Raw genomic sequence first — 19,251 nt, 5'->3', positions numbered from 1 at the left:
CCAGGCCATGTGCTCTCCAAGGGAGGCACTGCCAAGTTCCACGTTTGGTTGCTTCTATTTCTAATTGCACACGGAGCCCTGGGAAGGGAAAGGAGAGGTCATTTTTATTTTTATTTTTTTGTGATGGACGTGGCCCTAAGTAGCTGCAGGTGGATAGAATTTTAGGGACTCAAAGCAGAGTTTGCACTGAGTGAAACCATTTGTGTGCACAGTGAGTCCCGGGCCAGGTTGGCCTTCGGGGAAAGCCCTTCTGCAGGTCCACAGGCTCCCCTCTCTTCCAGGGAGGCATCTACGTCTTCACACTCCTGGACCATTTTGCAGCCGGCACGTCCATCCTCTTTGGAGTGCTCATCGAAGCCATCGGAGTGGCCTGGTTCTACGGTGAGTCCGGGGGGAGGGAGCCAGGCCCACGCCCTCTTGTTTGGTGGCTGTGCCGCTCCCCTTCTGACAAAGCCGCTGTGAGGACACACCTTTCAGCTGCCGGAAGCCTGGGTTGTGATCATCACAGCTCCGCACAGGGGAGAGGCTTGGCCCTGGTCCTTTCGATGGGATCAGTGAGGTGCTTAGCTCGGATGGCGGCCGGAAGACGCACACTGTGGTCAGAGGTGTTCACAGTGGCCGGGCGTCTTCCGCCTCCACGCTGGAGGCACTGGCGAGCCCATCCCACACAATCAGATCCATGCTGGGGGGTTCAGCAGGGATGTGACATGCTGCATTTCAAAGGTGCCGTCATGGCCTTGCCTGCTGACCAGAGCCCCAGAGCAGTCGGGGCGTGATGGCCAGCGGGCGGCTCTCCAACGGATGCCCCAACGGGTGCAGCTCCTGGCCCATTGGTCTGCCCCAGCTGGGTCCTGGGATGTCCACCAGGGGTTTAAACAGCAACAGAAAACCCAGCCTGGAGCCAGGGCTGCCCCTTCCCTGTGTGCTGACCTGGACAAGTCACCTCGACTCCCCTCAGTTCTCTCTTCTGTAAGACGGGCCGGAGGGCCAGCTCCACTCACCTGGCCAGGTCGCTTCCGGGGAGGTGGCAAGGCTGAACCCGGGCATCTCACCATGAACGTGCAGGCTGGGTGCGGTGACCTGTGACCCAGCACTTTGGGAGGCTGAGGTGGGCAGATCACGAGGTCAAGAGATCAAGACTGTCCTGGCCATCATGGTGAAACCCCATCTCTACCAAAAAAAAAAAAAAAAAAAATCCGGGCGTGGTGGCGCACGGCTATAATCCCAGCCACTCGGGAGGCTGCAGCTTTTCTGAAGACACAGTGATGGTGTACTTACGACAGAATATGATTCAGCTTAAACCCGGAAGGCGGAGGTTACAGTGACCCAAGACTGTGCCACTGCACTCCAGCCTGGGCAACAGAGTGAGGCTCCGTTTCAAAAAATAAAAAAAAAATGTGGGGATCCGACTGAACGTCTGTGGTGCTGCGTGAGCCCCAGTTTTGGAGGACGCCCAGCTCCCCTGCAAACAAGGGGGTCATGCCTCAGAGCCATGGAATTTATAGCCAGATAAACGCCCTGGCTTTCAGACAAATCAGAGAAATAGCTCCTATTCTGAGAATGTTGTTTTCAGTGCTGGTTTTCAGTGTTGCTCTACAGAAAAGGGAAATATCAACGTCGTCGTACTTTCACAGGTGCCTGGAATCAATACTTTGTCTATCGCTTTCATTGTCATGTTCCCTGAACAAAACATAGACCTTCACAGAGGAAGGGAGAAAGTGCCTCGAATTCACCAGCGCCATGGCCTCTGGAACCACAGGAGATGGGGAGAAGCTGGCCCTGGTGAACTGAGCCTCCGAAGACTGAGATCTGTGTTATTTTTCCAAAGAGAAATCCACACCCCTCTCATCTAAATCAAACAAAATCTGTGCTCTAGTAAGCTGCGGAATACGCCGGGCTTCCAGTGCGCCGCGGTCCTGTAGGTCTTGGAGCTGATGACTCCTGCTCCGGCAGGGGCCCGGGAGGAAGGGTCTGGGGGCTGAGGGGCCTTGGGGACGCCCCCCTTGGCTTCTTCTGGCCTCACCTCTCTGCATCCCCGCTGCCTCCCACGTCCATCTCTCATGTCCAGGGCTCGGATGCCGGGGTGGGGTGTGCAGAGGGGATTCCGTGTGGAGGCTTCTTTCTGAGGGGACACGGGACAACTGCCAGACTTGCCCCAGATCTCAGCAGATCAGCCGCGGGCACACGAGTCACAGACCAGGCCAGATGTGGGGGGAGAGCTCACTCTTAAGGTCTTATGGTCAGTTCCTAGAAGTTAGATGATACCAGTGAAAGAAAAATAGGCCTTTCTAAAGCAGACTGCTGGTGCTTGCTTTTGGGGAGAAAAAAATGTTTATTATGTTTCTCGAAATAGCTTTTCTGAAGACACAGTAACAGTATACTTACACGACGGAATATGGTTCGGCCCTAAAACGAAAGGGAATGCTGAGGTGGCTGCAGCTTGGGTGGCCTCAGGGACACTCTCCAGGGAGTAAGCCAGTCGCAGAGGCCCCGTGCTGCGTGACTCCACTGACGGGAGGTGCCCACAGGAGTCACATTCATTCAGACAAAAAGCAGATGGTGCCGGGGCCTGGCTGGGGTTGGGGGTCGGGAGGAGTTGGCGTTTCATGGGGGCAGAATTTCGTTTTGGAAGATGGAGTTCTGAAGATGGTGGTGGTGATGGTTACACAGTACGTGAGTGTATTAATACATTATGAACTCTACACATAAAAATGGCTAAAATGGGAAGTTTTATGTTATATGTATTTTACAACAATCTTTTTAAGTGAACAAGGAGTACCGGTGGCAGAGGGAGGCAGGGAGAGCCGTGGGATGAGGAGGAGGACCTGAGGGGCTGTTGCTGGGGTGCGGGGAGCTCCTGCTGGGGTGCGGCTCTTCCTGGTGGGTCTCCAGGGTGGAGCGGACATGTGGGCTCCCACCCGTCGGCGAGGCACCCAGTGGGCTGGGGTGTGGCCCGGCCCCTTCCACAGGAGGCTGGGTGCAGCCGGAGCCTGGGGCCGGTAGGTGGGACCCTTGGGGGTCAGCAAGGACCCCCACGTGTGTCTAGCATCAGGGGAATGCACTGCCCTGATGGGTGCTGATGCTGCCTCTTCTCCCCTCAGGTGTCGGGCAGTTCAGCGATGACATCCAGCAGATGACCGGGCAGCGGCCCAGCCTGTACTGGCGGCTGTGCTGGAAGCTGGTCAGCCCCTGCTTCCTCCTGGTAAGGGACCTCCGGTCGCCTGCCCCTCCCCCTGCCCACTGTCCCCACTCTGGCACCTGCCCCGAGGTCCAGCGCCCGCATGTGGGTTGTTGCTTGAGCAAACTGTGTGCACAGGAGGCTGCGGGCAGGACCTGGGGTGGGCCCCTAAAGGCTGCTTTGAGACTGAGCTCACCGTGGCTGGAGTCAGGGGCCTCAGGACTCGGCCCGAAAGGGCAGGCTGGTCCCCGAACTCATCTCTAGTCTCCTGAAGGTGCCTTCCGCCCTACCCTCTAGACCCACCAAGAAAACCTCAGGTGTGGCCCCAGGTGGTCTTGGACCCCTGCCACAGCCCGTGTGAGGCCTGCACTTGGGCTGTACCGCTGTGTTGGGAGGGGAAGCTGGAGGTGAGTCTGGCCATCCACTCACGTCTACCCGTGAGGATCAAGGTTGAAGTTAGAGCTTCCGGGGTGGCGGGGACAGAGGATGCCGAGTGCTAGAGACCCTGAGAGTAAAAGGGACCTTGGCCCTGTCCCGTTGCTCACGCAGGCCTCCCTCTGGCTCAGCAGGGGCCTCGGCCCTGTCCCGTTGCCTCCCTCTGACTCAGCAGCATCACTGCGTCCAGTAGGCACTTACTTCTATCATCTGGGCCGGGCCGCTGAGTCAGGGCCCACCGGGCAAGGCCGTGGGAGTTTGTAAATAGAGTTTTGTTGGCACGTGGCCACGGCCATCCGTTAGGGATTGCCTGCAGTGCTTCCCCGGCTGAACCACAGAGGCCCAGAGGCTCACAAAGCAAAGCTGTGCCGCCTGGTCTGGGCAGGAGACCTAAGAACTGCCCAGGTCTAAGCAGAGCATCCGTGAGCTGTTCACAGAGAGAAGCACCTCCCGAGTCCAGCAGGCACGAGGTGGGGCCTGAAACAGGGCAGGGGACTCAGGCCGCACCCGCTCATGGACCAAGGCTGGTCCCGGGGTCAGCAGGGCCTGCGTGCGTGGAGATCCCTCGTCACCTGCACACAGCAGGTGGGACAGCCCCGTAGTTGCAAGCAGAGAGGTTCCAGGGTACAGGAAAGAGATGAGAGACAGGCCCTATCCTGGAAAAGCTCGACATAGTGTGACAGAAGCCGCCCGGCATCTTGTAGAAATTCCACCGTATCTGAGCTCCAGGCCGCGTGGCATGACTGCACGTAAGTGTTCCAAGCCCAGTTAACTGTGCTTGTGAGGCTCCCATTGAAGGCTCCTGGATGCACGGGGCAGCCTTTTAACAGGACACAGACTACACGGCTGTTCACAGCGGAAAGTGAGGAAGCCCTCCCAGAGAGTCAGACTCCCGCCCACCTCCCGCTCTCCCCCGCCTTTAGTTGAAACAGCCGTTCTGCATGAGGACGTCGGCTCCCCTTGAGGGGGTGTCTCCTCTTAACGCCCAGAGGGCTGACCTCGATCTTAGGAGATAAAATGTTCTACTGATCTTAGACTAAATCTTCGAACTTCATACAGAAATACATGTTGTACAGTTTTAGATAAACCTACAAACTATACGAAACAGGACTTCATTTTGCCAACTTGAGAGAAACATGACCATTTCATAGCTCTATGTCATTTTATATTTAGTATTACAGTGCAAGTCCTATGAAGTTTTGATTTTAGCAGAAACACAATGTCTGTATTATCATCTATTTCTTCAGGCTGTGGCGTCGTCCCCTGCCCTCTGGCGTGTGCTGGCCTCTGGTTGTAAGGGGTGTACACGCTCCAGACTTGTTCAGATGACTCTGTGGCAGATGACGCCACAGCACTGCTAAAGGGAAATTATGCCGGAGCAAAGGCAACTCACATGGGCAGACTGTGGCCTGGGGAGGCATAGTTCTTTCTAAGAAAAGCAGTATCTAGCAAGAAGTTGAACAGTACAAGAAAGCACGTTACAGCCATACCTACATGTGAGATATGCAAGACCGACATGTCCAGGGATGCACGCGTGGCTCTTTAAAGCATGCTCAGGGCTCTCTGTGCAGCGGAGGCCGGCCCCCAATCCCAGATGCCCCAGGACGCTGGCTTTGCTCGCCAAATTGCTGCGCACCCTGGCCTTGGTCACGTGACAGACACAACCCTAACCCCCATCCCAGTCCTTCACTACCCAGCTCCAAACCTGCAGGTGGCTCGAAGCAGCGTGTGAAGAAGATGCTGAGACTGGCATGAGACATGCATCCAACATGCTTTTCGTGTGCAAGGCTTGGATGTTTTAACTTTTCTGAAATTGAGGAAAAATGGACAATTTGGAAAAAAATGCATTTTGAGCTACATCATAAACCGTATCTATCAGAACTTCCCTTGTCTCCTTGGGAAGGACTCAGGTACACAGAACACACATGTAGGCACGCAGTACACATGTGAGTGCACAGAACACATTCAGGTGTGAGGTGCATGTGGAGGATCTTTTTAGATGGCGGTGCATGTTTGTGGAGTGGAGGAACAAATGCATGAGCTGCCTCAGGAGAAGCCTCCGGAGAGGGGGAAGCTGCCCCTCCAAGTGGCATCCATCCCACCCTCTGTGTTACCTTTGTGGTGGTGGTTCTGAGACAGGTCTGTGACTTCATCAGATTTGCTTCTAGAAAGAGTAGAGATACGGAGCCCGGATGGCCCTAGGGTGGTCCTGCATGGGTCACAGTTGTGTCTTCAGGCCATGGATCATAGATTCAGTGGATGGGCTGGTGGCCAGTTTTGTGTTTGTTGTGATTTCAAGCAAGGAATAGAACAAGGTGGGATAGGGCAGGAAGGAATGGGATGGGATGGGACGGGGTAGGACAGGATCTGGTGTAATAGAACAGGATGGGATGGGATAGAACACGATAGGATGGGAGGGGAGGAGAGGGGAGGGGAGGGAACAGGATAGGACAGGACAGGCTAGATCATGCCTCAGGAGGACATAGATTGCCTGGGATGCCCTGCTGCCATGTCTGCAGGCCTGGCCGGGTTCTGCATGTGCACAGCTGTAGGGGCTGAGAGACCCTCTGCCATGAAGTACCTGCCCCATCCCTGCTTTGTCCTGGCACCGCCGGCTGAGAGCTGCCTGACCTGTGTCTGCTGGTTTCAGTTCGTGGTCGTGGTCAGCATCGTGACCTTCAGGCCCCCCCACTACGGAGCCTACATCTTCCCCGACTGGGCCAACGCGCTGGGCTGGGTCATCGCCACGTCCTCCATGGCCATGGTGCCCATCTATGCGGCCTACAAGTTCTGCAGCCTGCCTGGGTCCTTTCGAGAGGTGGGTATTTGGACGCGGCACCTTCACCTGAGTGCGAGGCCACCAGAAAGGCTCCGTGGCTGTCCGTGGCCCCAGTCCTCACCTGCCTGGGTCATCTGTGACCAAGAGGAGGAGACTGGAGGTGGCCACCACAACAGTGTGTGTGTGTGTCCACCTGCACGCCTGTGTCCATGGGTGTGTATATGTATGTGTATTCATGTGTGTGTCTTTATGTATGTCCACGTGTATGTGTCTATGTGTGTATGTGTCTATGTGTGCATGTACCTGTATGTATGTCCACTGTATCTCCGTGTCTGTATGTGCTGTCTCCATGTGCACGTGTGTGTGCGCCTGGGTCTGTGCTCACATGTGTGTCCGAGTGTTTGTGTGTACTGAGTGCATGCATGCCTACACACTATGGTGTGTGGTGGGGCGGACACAGCAGCCATCTGAGGGCAGTAGAATCAGGGGTGACCTAGTTCCCCCCAGGACCGAGCCCCACTTTGGCTGAACAGGGGCAGCTGGAGCCCCAGGCAGTGGAGGAAGCTCTGTGGAGTCCCTGACACGCATCTCCTTTCCTCGCTTGGTTTTGCCACCTTTGTGTGGAGGAAAGGCAGGTGGACGAGTCACGCGGTCCTCCTTTAACACCCTGCTCTGTGGTTCCCGGAAGACACAAAGACATGCCTTGTTTGGAAGAGGGTTGCCCTCACCTGAGAGCCCACCACTGGGAGCTCCCCAAAGCTGCTTCCTTAAATCCCAGCCTTTCTCGGAAAGAACTGGCTTGGCCCTGAGCCCCAAAACCCTGGAGTGGCACCTGCTGTGTTCAAGAATCCACCTTAGGGCCACACGGTGTCCCCTGGGCTCAGACATGCGCAGGTGCTCCCAGGCTGGCACTGAACCCGTCTCTCCAGCAGCCCGGCCAGGCCAGGGCCCAGTGCAGGCAAAGCACAGTGTGTGGCTGGGGGCTTCTGTGGAGTGGGAGGGGCTCTGGGGCTGCCATGGCCCTAGGAAAGCTGATGACACCCTGCTGTGGACGGTCCCTCTCAGACCCCCAGGCGCTGACCTGCCAGGACCCAGCGCAGGGGAAGAGCGGGCAGCCAGGGGCAGTCCCTGCAGGGAGAGAGCTCCTCTGGGAGGCTGGATGGACTCGGGAGGCGGGGCCCAGGTCACCACAGAGCTGGAGGACGCCTGCAACCCGGTGGGCCTGAATAGCCAGTGCCCTTACCCCTCGCACAGCCAAACTCTGAACATAAGCCAAGTAAAACCTCAGCAGTTGAGCCAGGTGCAAGTGGAATTGTGGTGATGACATAGGGTGGAGCCACACACAGGGGTCCCTGGGAGAGGTTCACCTGGCCTCAGAGATCCAGACACAGACATCCAGGTCTCCGAGTGTGAGCTCCTGAAGATGCTGCCTGCTCTGGGAGGACTTGGTGCCATCCAGGCCCCAGGAGCTGCTGCGGCAGGCAGTGAAAGAAAGGCAGGTTCCGCATTCACTCCCCAGGAGCTGCAGGTGACAAAAAGCAAGTGCTCCTGGAACATGTCAGCTGCAGGTGGCCCCGACGCAGCCCACCTGGGTGTGAGCACTTTCTTACTCAGAGCCCAGCACATGTGATGACTTAGAGACAAGGGCCATCTCCAGGACCATGTTTTATTTCAAGCGAGGGCTCAAATGCTGATGTCCTGCTCTGCACTAGACTTTAAGGGGACTGTCAGGATGTCCGCTTCGGGCCTGACCGCTGTCCGGTCGGTGTGGGCACTGGCAGTGTTAAGTCAGTGGTGGGCGCTGGTGGTGTGGACGCTGGCGGGTGGGCATTGGCAGGTGAGGAGGGCTGGTGGTGAGGGTGCTGGCAGGTGAGGGTCCTGGCAGTGTGAGTCAGTGGTGGGTGCTGGCGGTGGGTGCTGGTCTGCACTGGCCCCCGCACTCTCCTTCTCTTTCAGAAACTGGCCTACGCCATCGCGCCCGAGAAGGACCGCGAGCTGGTGGACAGAGGGGAGGTGCGCCAGTTCACGGTGAGGTCGCGGTCCCCGCTGGGCCTCTCTCAGGGGAATTCAGAATGATCCCAAGCTCGGTGTACTTAGCCCCCAGAGGGCTCCGAGGCTGGTGTAGACGAGGCTGGTGTAGATGGTATTCATTTACTCAGCCAGCATGCACTCTATGAGGACAGGCTGCCAGCGGTGGCAGGTGACAATGGAGACGTGCACCTGGGACGGGGGCGCATGACGCGGGGGCCCCGGGAGGTGCGTCTGCACGTACCCCTGAGGAAAGCATGGCCCTTGCAAAGACCTGGGCATGTCCCAGACCATGGGAGCAGTGCCCTGTGGGGCCGGCTGAGCCAGCTTAAGGACCAGCAAGGGACCTGCCCGCCTCATGGGGGCACGAGGGACAGTGGAGGGGAGGCTTGGGCCTGGCCATGGGGAGCCACAGGGAGCCCTGGAGGGGCTGGGAGAGGCCTGGGAGCCTAGGGCGGGCTTCAAGTGAGAGGATGGTCACGCCAGGTGTTTCCTGCACCCTGGGAGCCATCCAGGTGTGTGCGCACACATTCATGGCACGCAGTGGAGCAGGTGCATTCCTGAGACACAGAGTAAACACTTGATGTGTTTTTACTCCCACAACCCTAAGAGGTAGCCCACCACTCTCTCTACACAAGGGTCCCTGAGACCCAGAGAGGCCCTGGAATGTGCCCAAGATCACAGAGCTGGCCAGCAGGAGAGGAGCCTGGGCTGTGCCCTGGGCCTGTGGCAGTGTCCTCCTCCACCCCAGAGCGGCCTCAGCTCCGACCTGATTCCAGACACTAAAGTCAGCCTGATGCTGACAGCAGAGTCCAATGCACAGCAAAGGGGAGAGAAGGTCGTAGTGTGGAGGGCACCACGGCCCCACCTCGGACCTGCCTCTTCCCTCTGGCCACCTCTCTGCACCTCGTCCTTGTAAACAGTTCTCCCAGCAGGGGTCTCATGAGCTCACGCCTGAGGAGCCCAGCATGGACCTGCCTGAGGAGCCCAGCATGGGGCAAGAGCAAGGATGCAGGCAGAGGGAGGGGGCACTGTGTGCCTGGGAGGTGGGGGGTGATGTCAGGCAGAACAAGACGCTGAGCAGGGAACAGGCCAGAAGGCAGTGGGGAGAAGCCGCCTCTAGGCACACATCTGCCCAGCTTGTTCCTCCTCCCAGCAAGTCAGGTTCTGGTGTGGGCTCTGCCTCCCTCCCTTGGCACCCTTTCCTCTGTCCTCTCAGTGACTTGCCTGCTCCAAACACAGGAGGAGTGTCCAGGCATCCCACCCCATCCGTCCAGGGGATGCCAGCTCTTCTCCACTGGCCTCCGGTCCAGCTCCACCAGAGCCTCTCTCCTCTGAGAGTCCTATACCTGGGGGTCTTACACTTTGTATAGGATCTTGCTAGTCTTCTCAGATATCCAAATTTGACTTCATGTGGGATTCTCGCTGTGCGTCCTGTTGCATTAATCTCAGCTACTGTTTTTGTCATTTCTTCCTCTGCTTTTCTTGGATCTACTCTGTTGTAGTTTTGCTAACTTTTTAATTTGGACTTTAGATTATTAATTTTCATCCTTTGTTCTTTTTCTAATGTAAGCACTCAAGGCTATGAATTTCCCTCAAAATACTCCATGTGCTGCATTCCACATTTTTTTACATAGCATTTTTCTTTATATTTTAGTTCTAAGTATATTTTAATTTCCATTGTGACTTTGTCAACTCATAACTTGCTTAAAAGTCTGTTTTTAAATTGCCAAATGTATGGGGATGTTTTACTCATCTTTTTGTTTTTAATTTCCAAATTAATTTCATTGTTCTCAAACACACATGATACCTATTATTTAAGATGTATTGGTCGGGCATGGTGGTTTACGCCTGTAATCCCAGCACTTTGGAAGGCTTAGGCGAGTGGATCACAGAACATTCTGGCTGACACCCTGAAACCCCATCTCTACTAAAAATACAAAAAAAAAAAAAAAAAAAAACTAGCCGGGCATGGTGGCAGGCGCCTGTAGTCCCAGCTACTCAGGAGGCTGAGGCAGGAGAATGGCGGGAACCCGGGAGGTGGAGCTTGCAGTGAGCTGAGATCGCACCACTGTACTCCAGCCTGGGCGACAGAGCGAGACTCTATCTCAAAATAAACAAACAAATAAACAAATAAATAAAATGTATTGAGACTTCTTTAGGGCCTTGCACCTGATCAACTTTGATAAACATTGCACATCTTTTAGATGAATGTGCTATTCTCTAATTGTCAATACACAGTTCTGCTTCTGTCCATTTGAGTAGGCTTGTATATCGTGTTACCCACGTTGTCTACACTTTCTCAATTTTAGGGGTGCTTGACCGTGAGTAATTGAGAGATGCCTGTGGCATATTCTTCCTCGATAGTACATTTGTCTGCTGTTCCCCTCAGTTCTATCTGGTTTTGCTCTCTGTAGTCTGAGGCTGTTTTCTGAGGTTGATCCGTGTCTGGAATGACCATCTCTTCCTGCTGACGTGAACGCATCTTCGCCCCCTAATGATGCTTTTGGTCTTAAAGTCTGATTGTCTGGGATGAATACAGTTGCACCAGGTGTCTTTTGAGTTTGCCTGAAATATCTTTTGCAATCTGTTAACTTTCACCTTTGCAGCGATCTTAAGATTTAAGTGTCTTTTGCAAACCCAGCATACACCTAGAATTTTTTACTCTGACAATTGGGCAGGTTAATCCATTTACATTTGTTATGATTATTTATATATTTGAACTTGATTCTACTATCTTTCTAGTCTATTTGTCCCATTTTTAGTGTTTATTTTTCTCCCTTATTGCCTTTTTATAGATTGATTTTTCTTTCTTGGTTCACTCATTTTTGTTATTCTGTTTATTTCTCTCTACTTGGCTTAGAACTTATATACTTTATTCTTTTTTTTTTTTTTTTTTTTTTTTGAGATGGAGTCTTGTTCCATCACCCAGGCTGGAGTGCAGTGGTGTGATCTCTGCTCACTGCAACCTCCACCTCCCGGGTTCAAGCAATTTTCCTGCCTCGGCCTCTCAATGGCTGGGATTACAGGCGCCCACCACCACACCTGGATAATTTTGTGTTTTTAGTAGAGACAGGGTTTGATCGTGTTGGCCAGACTGGTCTCGAACTCCTGACCTCAAGTGATCTGCCCACCTCTGCCTCCCAGAATGCTGGGTTTATAGCTGTGAGCCACTGTGCCTGGCCTTATTCTATTCTTTTAATAGCTACTCTTGAGGTTGTACCATACATATTTCACTTAAACTCTACAGTTAAACCGTATTTTAACCCCATCCCATTACGAGGACTTAAATCTTCCTCCTACTGATGAATATGCCATGGTTGCTGAGATCTATTTCTGTCTTTTTAACCCACTGTTATGAGACACTGTTACTGTTCTCGTTGCTGTTATTATTTTGTATGGACTCATCCTGTTCCTTGGACTAATGTGCATGCTTGGTATTTATTGGTTTCCATACTTTTGTTATAGACTTCTTTCCTTCTAGGACCATTTTCTTGCTTTTCAAAAAGCATCCTTCAGACATTCCTTTGAGGAGGTCTCTTGCTAACCTCCCTCGCTATTGGTGTCTGGGAACATCTTTATGCTGTTCTCATTCACGAGAGCACTGTTGTGGGCTCAGGGGTCCAGGCTGACGGTGACTCTCCCTGCGTTTTGGAAGCAGCAGTGTTCCACGGCTGTGCTGAGATGTGTGGACCTGTGAGCCTGCTCTGTGGTGGGCTCTGTCCTCACCCCTGCACACGGCCAAGGTTCCTGTAATTTCCGTGTTGCGGGTTCACTGTGGAGTGTCGGGACCTGGGTTTCTTTTTATTTATCCTCTCTGGATATGTTGTGTAGCCACATCTGCGGATTCACAAATCTTGTCATTCCGTGAATTTTGCAGCCACACGTTGAAAGATTGCCATCTGCCTTTCTGTGTTTTCCGTTATGAGGCTCTGGTGTATCCACTTTGCCCCGGGTCCTCCAGGTCTCTTACCTCACTTAGATTTTGTTTTCATTCGAATCTTAGGTGCACAGTTGAGTAGCACACTCTTATCATTAATCCACATGTGGCCATTTTAAAATTATTAATTTGTCTACGTAACAAACAGACCCTTGTGAGCCCACAGCAGGAAAAGTAGACACTGTGGAAACTGCCTGCCCTGCACCCATCTGTCTCTGAGTCTAGCTTGATCTTTCCCTTGCCATTCTTACAATTTCATTTGTTACATCTCTAGATATTCCTAGGTTCCTAAAAAGTGTATTATTTGGCTTCAACATTTGGTGTAGCCCTAACCAACCCCTACTGAAGCAAGACCCTGTGCACATTCCATGCAAATCCCCGAGAATCGTGATTGTTCCTGGCTGGAGGAGCAGGCACTGTGCCCAGCCCTGTGTGGGCATCAGAGGTGGTTCCCTCTGGTCCTGTCCGTGGTTCTCTCCCCAGCCTCCTCATACACAGCGGGTGTGCGTGACTGAACCCTCAGTGGGGGTCCTGGGCCATCGTCCCGGGTCTTCTCTCTGTGTGGCCACCTCCTCTCTGGTGCTCTGGCCTGCAAACTGCAGCCACCTCCATTTCCCTCGCTCTCCTTTCCAGCCTCTCAACCCAGGGAGTGCACCATGCTGCACCCTCGCTGTGCTGCAATCTGGAAACTCCCTCGAGGCAGCGAGCGGGGTGGCAGGGGGCGCTCCTTGTTGTCTCCCCTCAGGGACCACTGACCCTTATGGTCTGGTGCCAACAGTCTGGAAGGCCATTGGTGTATGTGTTTTGTTTATTTGGGGGTTGTTCGGTCCCTGTTATTCTGTCTAGGTCAGAAATGTCTGTGTCCATAGCTACGCTTCGCCTGCTGTGACTGGTCCCTGACCGTCCGTCACGTAAACAAACCGTAGCTCAGCTATGGATGCTCCGCTTCCCACTGCCCTGCCCGGTTCAGCATCCCGGCCATTCTCTTTCCTACTTTATCTCTGGAAGCCGCGTGTGCTCTGCTGTTTCTTGTGAAATTCTCATCACTGTGATGTGCATGTGTCACTTTTTCAAGGGTCCCCTGTGTGGCCGTCCTGTAATCTGTTGCAACAGCTCCGGTCCTTTGGGATCAAACTGAGGTCTGGTTTCTGGGGACTCACGTAGAGTGGGCTGCTGTCTTCTGTTTCTAGTCTTTATTTTACATTTATGGCTTGGTCTTACTCTGTGGGAATCTGGGAGCCCCCAAGCACACCTCCCTCCAGAGGGGGACCTTCGGCTGCTGTCAGAGGGCAGGACAGAGAACTGCTTCACCCCGGGGCTACGGGGCTCACAGCCGGAGTCCCAAGCATGGCTCCTTCATCGCTGGCCTGAAGTGGGGCTGCCACCCAGAACCTCTGCTCTAGGGCTCCAGCCGCTGGGCCACCCCTGGCTGTGGGTCCCGGCCGGGCTCCCTGCCCCAGCTTCCTTCACTGAGCCCCGAGCTGCACCTGGATGCTGCCTGTGCTGGCGTCAACTGTGGCTGCTCCAGGCCCCCGGTAGACCCCTGGCCTGCAGTGTGATCCCACCCAGGCTGAGGAGGTCCCTGCAGGCTTTCGGTGGAGGGGCCGGAGGAACCTGTGATGTGGCCAGTGGTAGCTTCAGTGGCTTTCCATGGCTGGCACAGTTTTGTCAGAAGCAGCCCTGCGTGCCCCTGTTTGGAAATGTTTATGAAGCACACTTCTTGCCATTGAGTGCTATCGAGGGGCTTGTGCTCACAAATAGGCTGAACTAACGGCTGCATAATAGCAGGCAGTGACATTTGCTGGCGGTCTAAATAACTGCTCTTGTCTATGTCATCAGTCCCTCAGCAGTCAGGACACCCTGCTCCTGCGCCCGCCTGGGTCGCAGAGAGCAAGACGGAGCTGCAGAGGTAGCGTGCCACTTGGATGGAGCATCTGAGGCCCCCAGGAAGGTGGGGCGACCTGGGAGAGAGGTCACACCTCTCACACCCAAGTCACTGGGGTACAATCTGGAACCAGCCTCGGATTGAGGGTGCCTGGCATCTCTCAGGCTCAGTAGCTGATCAATATGCCCCAGAGGCCACCATGGCCACCACGGCAACCACGGTCTCACAGCTTTTTAAAAAATCAAGTAATAATTGATTTATAGAAGTTTGAGTGAGGCATCGGGTCCCTGGCACCTGTCAGGGGCGTGTTGGTCCAGGCCCCCGACGAGCCTCCCCATCTCCCAGGGCACGTGGCGGGGAGGCTGCAGGCTGCTCACTGCCTTCAGCTGCTCTTAGCCACAAGACGGGGCATCGCCCCAGGGCTGCCCTTCTCCCAGCAGCCACACTCTCCATTTCGGAATAAACCTGTTTTCTTTCCAGCTCCGCCACTGGCTCAAGGTGTAGAGGGAGCAGAGACGAAGACCCCGGGAAGTCATCCCGCAGTGGGAGAGACACGAACAAACCAAGGAAATCTGAGTTTCAAGAGAAAGGAGGGCAACTTCTACTCTTCAACCTCTACTGAAAACACACAACCAAGCAGAAGACGCTTCTGACTGTTCACACCTTTCCGTGCCGGGAGCGCCTCGCCGTGTCTTGTGTTGCTGTAATAAAGACGTAGATCCGTGCAGTGAGGTCCACCCCATTCCCGTCCCTGCAGGGCAGAAAAATGTCTAACTTCATGCTGTCTGTGTGAGGCTGGCTCCCTCCCTCCCTGCTCCCGGCTCCCGGCTCCGAGGCTGCCCCAGGGGCACTGTGTTCTCAGGCGGGGATCACGATCCTTGTAGACGCACCTGTGCTGAGAATCCGAGAATCCCTGTGCTCACAGTAGCTTCCTGGACCATTTACTTTGCCCATATTAAAAAGCCAAGTGTTCCGCTTGGTTTAGCTGTGCAGAAGGTGAAATGGAGGAAACCACGGATTCACGCCAAGTCCTTTCCTGACGCGTGGCTCCCAGCAGAGGCTGGAAACTGAGCGTTCAGTTGATACATCGCAGTCTGTTCAGAGGCATTGGAGGACAGGGGTCCTGGTACGTCTCACCAGGAAATTCTGTTTATGTTCTTGTAGCAGAGAGAAATAAAACTCCTTGAAACCAGCTCAGGCTACTGCCACTCGGGCAGCCTGTGGGTCCTTTTGGTGTAGGGAAAGCCCTGGCAGGAGCGTGTCCTATTCCTGGACGCATGCAGGACCCCACAGGAGCGTGTCCTATTCCCGGACGCATGCAGGACCCCACAGGAGCGTGTCCTATTCCCGGACGCATGCAGGACCCCACAGGAGCGTGTCCTACCCCCGGATGCATGCAGGGCCCCACAGCTGTGTGTCCTATCCCCGGATGCATGCAGGGCCCCCACAGGAGCGTGTCCTACCCCTGGATGCATGCAGGGTCCCACAGCTGTGTGTCCTATCCCCGGATGCATGCAGGGCCCCACAGGAGTGTGTCCTATTCCCAGACGCATGCAGGACCCCACAGAAGAGTGTCCTATCCCCGGATGCATGCAGGGCCCCACAGGAGCGTGTACTACCCCAGGATGCATGCAGAGCCCCCATGCAGGCAGCCTGCAGACCACACTCTGCCTGGCCTTGAGCCATGACCTCCAGGAAGAGACCCCACTGGAATTTTATTTCTCTCAGGTGCATGTCACATCAGTAACAACAGTTTCTATGTTTGGGAATGGCTTTTTAAAATCATATTTACCTGTGAATCAAAACAAATTCAAGAATGCAGTATCTGCAAACCTGCCTGCTGATACTGCAGTTTTTGTTTACAAGAATAATTAGCAATACTGAGTGAAGGATGTTGGCCAAAAGCTGCTTTCCACGGCACGCTGCCCTCTGCCACTGACAGGAAGGTGGATACCATAGTTTGAATTCGTGCCTCGAGTCGGTGGGCCTGCCTGCGTGTTGCCCAAGGGCAGGGTCCGTGCAGGGCCAGTCATGGCTGTTCTCTGCAAGTGGACGTGGGCTCCAGGGGCTGGAGTGTGATGCTCAGTGGGAGCCGTCAGCCTGTGAAGTGGCAGGCGGCTGCATTTAGCACAGAGGACGGCTTCCCCATCGCCTTCTGGGGAGGGGCTCCGTGTAGCGACCCAGGTGTTGTCCGTGTCTGTCGACCTCTCTCTAGTCAGCATCGTGTGGGTCCCTAAGCACAATAAAAGACGTCCACAATGGAAAAACTGCCTCAGCCTCCTTGCCTCGTTTCCTCTGGGCGCCATCCATTTACACGGGCCGAGCTCACCTGCTCACACCCTGAGGTCAGCTTCCGCCCCACCCCAGCCCACCCAAGCAAGCCCTTCCTCACCTGATGCCTCTTGCCCATCTCTCCTTCTGGCCTCCCCTAAAGCCTAGATGTTAGAGGTAACACATCCACTACGCTCCCACGCAGGTGTGCCGGGCGTGACTTGCCCCCGCTCCCTGGACTCCCACGCAGGCGTGCTGGGTGTGACCCTTCCCCCTCCCCAGGCTCCCACGCAGGTGTGCTGGCTGTGACCTGCCCCCCCGCCCCAGGCTCCCACACAGGTGTGCTGGGTGTGATCTGCCCCCCTCCCCAGGCTCCCACACAGGTGTGCTGGGTGTGACCTGTTTCCCCTTCCCTGGGCTCCCATACAGTGTTGGGTGCAGTGGTGACCCTCACCCAGGTCCGCATTCCTGCAGGGTCCCCTGTGGCAGGTCATGGCACCTGCTTTATGTTGTGCCCACTTGCTCAGGCTGGACCTCTGTGCCATCCTGCACCACTCTCCCCCAGCCCCTCACCTGCCTGTCAACATTCTTGTGGGCTCCCCACGTGTCCAGACTCCAACCATACTGCCTGGCCACTGCCGCTGCCCACCCCAAGAGCCCCTTCCAAGCCCCGTCCCAGATCTTAGTGGCTCCTGGCCCTCAGTCCAAGTGTCTTTCGTTGCTCTGTGGCCTAAAGGATTCTTCTAGATACCAACAGATCAGGCCACATCCCAAGGAAACCCCAGAGTTATCCTGGTGCTTGGAGTAAATGCCAGTGCCCTCAGCATGACCTGTGATAGGATGGCAGCCACCCCCTCCAGGCAGTGACCTGTGATAAGACGTGCCACTCCTGCCAGCCCCACCTGCAGCCCTGCCCCGAACTGCCTGAGGGCACACCCCACACCGAGGGCTCTGTGCCCGGCAGCACGTGGGGCACTGCTACTGCTGCATTGTAGCAGGTGCCACACACACATGGCTGCATGTGGACAGGAAGGACGCTCGCGCCTTTCAGGTGGGTGTGTGAACTCTGTGGCAGGACAAGTGCTGTGCTGCCTACGAGGGCTGAACCTGCCTGTAGCCTTACTGGTGCTCCCCACCCTCCCCGTTGTCACATAGGATGCCCCTTACCCTCGGGGCGGCTACACCCCCCTGCTGCAGGTGCCGCCCTAACGGCTCACACCTGGAGCCCCCAGGTGTGATCCCTGCTGACCACTCAGGTCTGGGGTCCAGGTAGATACTATGTGGGTGGCCATAAGTCACTACGTGGGCTGAGACTTGAAGGACTCTGACAGCATCATGGGCAACTGTATTAAGCCCCAGCAATTGGAGAGGTGGGCTCTGGGGCTGGGTGGGTCTCCTCTGCCTGTGGTCCCAGCAGCTCAGCAGCAGGGGCCGGCCCAGATGGCCATTGGTCACAGAGACAGCTGGGCTTTGCTGAGTGGGTCATGGTCCAGCCTAGGCCCATGCCACTGAAGCCTTTCTCAGAGGTGTGGGGTCTGCAGGGACTGGTCACAGGTGGACCCAGGATCAGGGCACCAGGGGAAGAACCAGCTGAGGACCTCCCCCAGTCCCAAAACAAAGGCACAGCAGTCCCTGAGCAGGGAGGAGTGAGGACCCGCATGTGGGATCCCGCCTCTCTGGCGTGTGAGCTGTGGATGGCATCCGGTGCCAGCCCCATGCCCGCTGGCTGCTGGCGAGCTTGCAGGCTCTGCAGGCAACCAGAATAACATACTGCAGGTGCACACGGGGTCCTCGCGCTGAGTGATTTACTCAGGGAGTGGCTGAGGGAGCAGGTGAGGGAGGGGCACTTACACCCTGAATGTAGAAAGAACTCCACAAGTCCATAAGGAAGAGGCAGACACCCCATCAGAAAAGTGGACAGAAACCTTGAATGACTGCCAGCAAGGGAAAATGCCCACGTGGCCGACAAACCTATGAAAAGAGGCCCAACCTCACCGGTAGTCCTGGAAATGCAGTCAGCCGCCACAGGACGCGGCAGCGCAATCACAGCAGCCAGGCTTTGGAAAGTCTGAGCCCCCGTGTGGCTGTGTGTGGACAGGAAGGACACTCGCACCTTTCAGATGGGTGAGTGAACTCCGTGGCAGGAGAACCACGAGGGCTGAACCTGCCTGCAGTCTTACTGCTGCTCCCCACCCTCCCTGTTGTCACATAGGGTGCCCCTTACCCTCGGGGGTGGCCACGCCCCCCTGCTGCAGGTGCCATGCCAACAGCTCACACCTGGAGCCCCCAGGGCCTGCCTTGGGCAGCTGGGCCCTCGTTCAGGGGCTCCTGGAATTGAAGCCTGTGCCAGGGTGGCCCAGGGCCAGACCCTGACCACCTTGAGGTCAAAGCCCCCATCCAGACCTGCAGTCTGATGTATGTCCAGAGTCCCCGTCAGGACCACTGGACCCCACCTGAAACCACGTCTGCTCCGGCCTCTCCCTTCCCTTGGCCTGTTTCCCGCTCTCTCCTTCTGGTTTTCTCCTGCGAGTCCCAGTGAGTCAGGAGTACAACAATCTCCACTCAAGAGTCTGCAGGATTCCAACCTAAGGGAGACAATCACAAGCCCCACAGTTCTCTCTGCATGCCTGACAGAGACACATGGAGAGGCGTGTGCAGTGGCCATAAAAGCTGAGACTAGGAACAGCAGGAAGGGCCAGCACTGAGTGGGCGCTCATGGCAGGAAGGGTCCGTGA

The 19,251-nt window shown here is 55.5% G+C and overlaps 1 protein-coding gene across 1 annotated transcript in view; it reads left to right on the top strand.

The window, feature by feature from the left end:
- SLC6A3 (solute carrier family 6 member 3) overlaps positions 1 to 16,454 on the top strand; it is a 50,197-nt gene extending 33,743 nt beyond the window's left edge. The window contains exons 11-15 of the mRNA XM_025387629.1: positions 282 to 381; positions 3,102 to 3,202; positions 6,264 to 6,431; positions 8,349 to 8,420; positions 14,726 to 16,454. Of these exons, the coding sequence (XP_025243414.1) occupies positions 282 to 381; positions 3,102 to 3,202; positions 6,264 to 6,431; positions 8,349 to 8,420; positions 14,726 to 14,749 (465 nt within the window). The 3' untranslated portion in view covers positions 14,750 to 16,454. The remainder of the gene's footprint in view (positions 1 to 281; positions 382 to 3,101; positions 3,203 to 6,263; positions 6,432 to 8,348; positions 8,421 to 14,725) is intronic.
- The last annotated feature ends 2,797 nt before the right edge of the window (positions 16,455 to 19,251 follow it).

The sequence above is a fragment of the Theropithecus gelada genome, chromosome 6, assembly GCF_003255815.1.
Source record: "Theropithecus gelada isolate Dixy chromosome 6, Tgel_1.0, whole genome shotgun sequence".
NCBI classification, from domain to species: domain Eukaryota; kingdom Metazoa; phylum Chordata; class Mammalia; order Primates; family Cercopithecidae; genus Theropithecus; species Theropithecus gelada.
The sequence above is the reverse complement of the archived record's forward strand: the minus strand, read 5'-3'. Positions and strand labels throughout refer to the sequence as shown.